This window comes from Nestor notabilis, unplaced genomic scaffold, assembly GCF_000696875.1.
Source record: "Nestor notabilis isolate BGI_N333 unplaced genomic scaffold, ASM69687v1 scaffold34208, whole genome shotgun sequence".
In the NCBI taxonomy this organism is placed as follows: domain Eukaryota; kingdom Metazoa; phylum Chordata; class Aves; order Psittaciformes; family Psittacidae; genus Nestor; species Nestor notabilis.
In genome coordinates, this window is record NW_009942090.1 from 12070 (window position 1) to 18527 (window position 6458).

General features: G+C 43.9%; 1 protein-coding gene across 1 annotated transcript; it reads right to left on the bottom strand.

The window, feature by feature from the left end:
- Nucleotides 1-4183: 4183 nt before the first annotated feature.
- Nucleotides 4184-6328, bottom strand: HMGN2 (high mobility group nucleosomal binding domain 2; the record flags this gene model as incomplete). Its single annotated transcript, XM_010021213.1, has 5 exons — nt 4184-4694; nt 5094-5189; nt 5527-5577; nt 5894-5923; nt 6284-6328. Coding segments are annotated over 5 exons (258 nt in total), but the record flags the coding sequence as incomplete, so codon positions are not given.
- Nucleotides 6329-6458: the final 130 nt, after the last annotated feature.

The window sequence follows — 6458 nt, forward strand, 5'->3', positions numbered from 1 at the left end:
GGAGTGTGTCATTCTTTGGGAATCCTCCCAATACAATCTACTTCACTTGTTCTCATGGGGCTTTGAGCTCAATCCACTTTAACTTGAAAGCAAAAGCACGCTCAGGGGAAAGGTGGTTCTGATTAAGATAAGTGACCCACTGGCCAGCAACTAGCTCATACTAACTTCTACTTGGTTTTAATCATCACTACTTTGGGGGAGTCCTTTATCATTTCTCTATAATCTAAATATTCTTAAGACCCCAGCAAAAGTCTGAAGTGTTTGGAAAACAAGAATCATCTGCAGGCTCACTGGAAGCCTGCCAAAGGTTTCAGCACCAGTAAGAAGTTGGCCACTCTTTGCAATCTCACCTATTAAAAGGCAAATAAATGCTAACAGCAGTTTGGGTCTATTTCCCAGGCAATTTGTGCTGAAATTAAACTGAGGAACAGTTTAGTAGCACAGCCATTCTGCATGGATTTAAACCATACTGATACATGACTACTTCTTTGAGGCCTGATAAGGAACACTGAACCTACTCATTCGTGTTGCCAGCAGTGACTCTGGATCCTGGATGTGGCTGTTTCCCTTTGCAGCTGCAACTCCAAGCAAGATTCCCCTGGCATATTGCATCAGACTTCTAGTTCTCTGTACATCTCTCGTGAAAGTCAAGTTTTTCTGTAAGATGGATAAAATGAAGGTGGGAAAGGTATCAGACAGCAGAACAAGAAAAATTATCATGTCAATTGACAGCAAGTGTTCAGAACTGGGGTAATTAGTAGAAAGACAAAAAGCTTTTGTGTCTTATTTAAGTACAGGATTCATCTGATGTATCCAGCACTGCCTGAGAGCCTGGCACAGCTTGCAAGGTGTACAGTATCCAGCAAAAATGAAGCAATAGAGCTTTCCAAACACTACCAGGATCCAGCTTACTTGCCCTTTCAGGACACCATTGCTGGTCCTTGTGATGCCAACGCTGGAGAAGTATTGAAGAAGAGAGGACAAATAAAATGGAGGATGATGTCTTCTATAACAGATTCCTAGAGAGGATCCTTGAGAAAAGCTCCAGAACACAGCTGAGCTCTGACCACTGTTTGGCTGCACATCTGGTACTTGTGTTTTTACATCAAGCTACTGCAATCCACGGTCTTTCCCAACCATCAGAGCTGCAAGCAGGAACTGGTTTTGTGCATTCCCGGGAGTTTTTCTAAATGCTCAAATCCTCAGCTTGATTTAGAATAGGATGCTCTCTGCCTTTTAAGCTGGAAAATAATTGCACATCACTGCATAGCAGTGGTACCCTTCAACAGCAAGTCCTTGGGTAGTTTTTCAGGTTAGCTTTGTTTCCACCGAACACTGATGGTCTCCGGTTTTTGTAAGCTCAAACAGACAGGACAAAGCACATGCTAATGTAAAGACCACCTGACAGGCTGCTTTTCAAATGCACCCGGCAACATAAATCACATTCCCAGCAGATACACAGAGATGATTTTCCATGTAAAATGATTACAATTTAACAGAAAAGCTTATTTTTAGCTTCAGGCATTCTGGCAGCTGGAGATGCAGATTTGTGGCTATTCTAACCACGAAACATGCACGGATTGCAGCACAGCCTTGTCTGCTCTTTAGCTTTTAATTTACAGAACTAATTAGTTGGATTTACTGTCTTTAGCATCCTTTACCCTCTATTTGCTTCAGGAGACACAGATGAGCCCTGCATGTCAAGTCAAGCCCAACAGGCCAAGAATTCCAGCGCAAGGGCACATCCAGCAGGAAACAGCTTGGATGTGGAAGAACTTCAGCCCTTGCAGCACTCAATACAGGTGTCACTTCAGGGCAGAGCAGAGACAGGCAGAACCCCCACCTTGGATCATCTGGGTGGGTTAAAGCTGCTCTAGTGACTTTTACATATATGGAGGAAAGGGGATGTTCTGATCAACAAGGAGATTCCAGACCTGGATAAAGGAAAACTACAGTTTTGCAGCAAAATTGAAAGGATCAGTACTTTCCAAAGCATATTATCGTATCAGCATGAAGTAACATGCGTGGCAAAGACAGTAAGGCAGCCAATTCAGTACAGCTGAGACGTAGGGAGGTTTAGAAGTTCCCTGTTAGCAGTAAAAGACATGGTGGAGTAACTACAGAGGGACTTACGTGGCAGTCACCACGTAGAACACTCATTTTCCTGCTGGGCTGGAGAAGGCATCCTGTACAGGACAGCACCGCATGGTGCTAGACTTCCAGGCACTGAAAAGATTAAGTAGTAGTTAAGCACTAAGTTCTTCAGCAAACAGCAACCCTGCAATTACACTTCATTAGCAGTACTTGGATTTAATGACTAGGGGATGAAGAGGCCTTCCAACCACAGAGATGTTTGCAGGGAACACCATGGCATTCCAGCTGGCAATGTGGCCAGTGGCAACCCTTTCCAAACCCCATCCATTGGCAACTCGTCACTCTCTTTCTAGAAGCCCAACAACGTGTGGCTCTACAAACTTTCTGATTTAAAACATCTAAAGATCACAGCGTCACACAGGCTGTCCCCAAGTCTTGGATCATTCCACAGCCTCAAGGCTCAGCTCCCTCTGGTACTTAAGAATTCAGACTCGCTGGAGATCCAGAGCTCAAACCCACCACCAGTCCCCCTCTCGCTCTGGTGCCTGAACCACTCATGCTCCCTACAAAGTGGTTCTTCCACAGGATGAGGTGGAGCAACATCTTGGTTTCCCAAAGCCTTTCTCCCAACTCCTGGACCCACTTTGCCGCCACATCTCAACCCCTGGGGCTTCTCACAAGCTGCATCTCTAGAAGGCCCTGGACGGCAACAACATTGCCTGGTCCACTCCTGGGGAACTGTGGCCTTTTGGCAGCCACGGTTGTCCATCACTGCTTGCTCAAGCAAGAAGGTGGGATTGCTGTTGGCCACTTCGGTGGGGTATACACAAAATTCTTCATCATGGTTTTTCTTACATTTGCTAAGGTGAATACAAGACATACCAGCTACAACAACGTGAGATGGAAAGCAGTTCACAGCAGTACAGCTCAAACTGGCTGTTTTCTAGGCTACTTCTAGCACTCTGGACACTGAGATTTCCTGGCTGTGACACTCCGCCCTGATCCTTTCCATTGGATTCCCTCTGAAAACAGCACAGGTTCAAACAGGTCACTGAACTTCCTCAAGAACAGACACTGAAATCCCAGAAAAGACCAAGCAAAGATGGAAAAAAATACATCTAAAAAGTGACTGCAGGAGACACTGACACATCAGGGCTTTTGGTCTGGCTCTGCTCTATCGTACAAGTAGTGGCAATAAAAATGGTGCATTTTTACTCCACAAATCTTGTTTCCTCCTTAGTAACTACCACAGCAAAGTCTGTATTTCATTAGCAGAAGCAACAATATTCAAGCTTAAGTGGAGAAACCTAACACATCATCACCAGTAGGGAGCTAGTTCTGGTTCCACCACCAAGAAAAGCATATCCCAATTCCTTTTCGGCTGCAGCAACTGCAAGGTTGCTGTGTTCTTCCTTATTTTGTGTAGACATTAATGAAGATCATTTATCACTTACGTGCTCCATTCTGGGCCTCCCAGTAAGTCTCAAAACATCCTGCAGCGATCTAGTGTTTCAGTAAGGAAAATGTTGCCTTTCACTTAAGCCCAAATTAATTATCTGAATTAAAGATGCTTAAAACAAATTATTGGCCATTAGCAAAGCATTGCGCAAGTACAACCACGTACACAGCAAGTATTCCTCTGATGTTAACCACATCAGAGATGAAGTAAAAGCAAAGAGGCATTAGAAAGGCATTGAGAACAGTCCAAGCCAAACCGTATCCAGCTTTATTAAAGGTACTTTTCATAAACAATCATGGTAATTTAGGCAGGACATGGGCTACAATCTGCAACATTTTACAACAACTGTCAAACTCCCCTCCCTCCATGGACTACCAGAACGTAAAAGTTGCTATAAAACCGAAGAATCTTCATTTCATACTTGGTAGAGGGAAAAGTTTAGAGTGAGGGTGGACGCTTTCACATTTAGCATGTTGTTTAACAACTCTTCACAAACCTACCCTGACTTTCAGAGGAAAACAAAACTTAAAATGCAGCTTTCTTAATCTGAAGATCCACAATGTAAAAGAGGAAGCGCAGCTCCTGGCAGAGCTGTTGTACCCCGAACTGGACACCCTGACAACACACTGGGTGGCAAGTCCCAAAATGCCGGTTTTGCTGTTGTTTCGGAGCGATGGGTCTGGGCAAACAACGTGGACACCAAAGGAAACACAAAGGGATCTACAAACTGCCGTTTGGAAGTGGGCAATGGGCATCTTGGGAGCTTTGATGTTCACTCGGATGCACTTCACAGAGCTTAACACATGTGCAGCATGAAGGAATCTCTTCCTCCCCTATTCAGGAAGAGCCCTTCTTCCAAAAAACTGGGAGACGGGGAGAACTTTTCTTATTAAAATTTAGGTTCTGAGAAATAGACTAAGTGACATTTGTCCCCACTGTTCCCACCCCCCACCCCCCAAACACAACAACGAAGCGGTCTGTGTGCTAACAACATAGCTTAAAAAAAAGTAAAACAAAATTCTGCATTGTTATAAAACTTGATAAAAAATAGTATTTCAAACTGTACAGTCACCAGAAGTACACAGTTATCAAAAATTCACACATTTTACTTGGCTTCACCAGCACCTTCGGCTTTCTGTGCCTGGAAGAGAAAGGGAACCAGTCAATACACACCGTGCACTCGCACCATCAGCTGGTGACTGGCTCTTCTAAAGAGCAGTTCTCTGGACAGAGGGAATCTTATCTGGCTGCACCACTCTGATCTTTAACGAAATGAAATCTAACATTCGAGGTACCCTAAAAAGGCAACGTGGAGTTGCTTTATTACAGCTTTTCAGAACAAGGCAGAACAGTCCTTTTCACGTAGCAATATCAATTGGCAAACAGACAGCTTTAACTCTTTACTCTCCAAGCAACACCCCTGCCTGTAGATGTGGTGTTGGTGTCAGAAGCAACAGGTCCAAATAATCAAGAGACCATTTCCTAGTGCAAGCAAAGACCTGTCTGTGTATGACAGCTGATGTGAGACCCGCTGTTATACCTGGTCTGTTTTGGCATCTCCATTTTCTGCAGGGTTGTTTCCCTCCTTGCCAGCATCACCCTTCCCCTTCTTTCCCTTGGGCAACTTCTCACTCTTCTGTAAAGGGAAGATGAGGTATGTCGTTACCATTATTGACAGGCACTGAGCCACAAGAGTCCAAAAACTACAATGGTAAAAACCCGGGATGTTGGCCTGAAAAGAACACAACACACAACTGCGTGTGTGTTTAAGAGACTGACAACTGCAAAGGGTCTTCCGTTTGGTATTTTTAATGCCAATTTGGTAAAATTCCAAAGTTTTCAGTGCAAGTTTCTAAAAGTGATGATGCAGCTCAATCCCATCACTATATATACTATGGTTTTATTAGTCATTGGACAAGTCTAATGCTCATAACCCATGTACCTCTCAGTAATCACACTGCCACACAACTTACCTTTGGAGCTGCCTTTTTAGGTTTAGGCTCTGGCTTGGGAGGAGCAGGCTTCTGTAAGTGAGAAAACCCCCTCGGATTAGTCAAGTTATTTTAAGAAAAACACACTACTTGTTTTTAAAACATTCAACCCAAATAGTTTAGTACTAGGAAAGCAAAACAAAACACTTTAACTTGAAGCACTTACTTGGTTTGTCAATTATTCTCCCGCTCCCACAGCACCACACAATGGGGCAGTTTGTTAAGCCAGTAACTTTCTTTCAACTGAACAGTGTGTCTCTCCAGAATACCTCACACAGATGCAGCACCTAGTACTGAGCTTAAATCTACTCAATGTTGGGACATCTCTGCTCAACAAGAGAATACTCACAGCAGATAACCTCGCTGATCTCCGTTGTGGCTGTTTGAAAAGGAAAATGATTGAATTTAATGTGGTGGAATATGAATTCTCGAGAACTTTTACAGTAAATCTCAGTTCAAAGTAGTAAAATCCCATATTTAAGTTTCTAGTTCCTTTTTTGCCCCCTGTTCTCAAGAAACAGGGAGACTGTCCCAGTTGAATCACTGCTAATAGCTGACAATAATAAGGTAGGTTTTTCACGGTTAAGGCTAAAAGAGAGTTAATCCTTTAAGGAATCAGAATCCACCAAGACCAAGCCTCCCCCTGTTCCTCACTTCTTTATTCCAACAAAGTCAAACTTCCTCTCCCAACATAAAACACTTTATGACCCAACTTTCCACCAATATTGGAACTTCTTACCTCATCCTTAACTTTGGCCTTATCGCCCTTGGTATCTCCTTCAGCCTAGGACGTGAACAGAAGTACCGACAAGTTCAGGGGAGGCTCTCTCAGCCCCGCACCGGCCGCGGTTTTTAACCCTCCCCATCCAAAAAGGAAACGTTTTCCGCCACCCGCTCCCGGAAGGTGCCAGGCC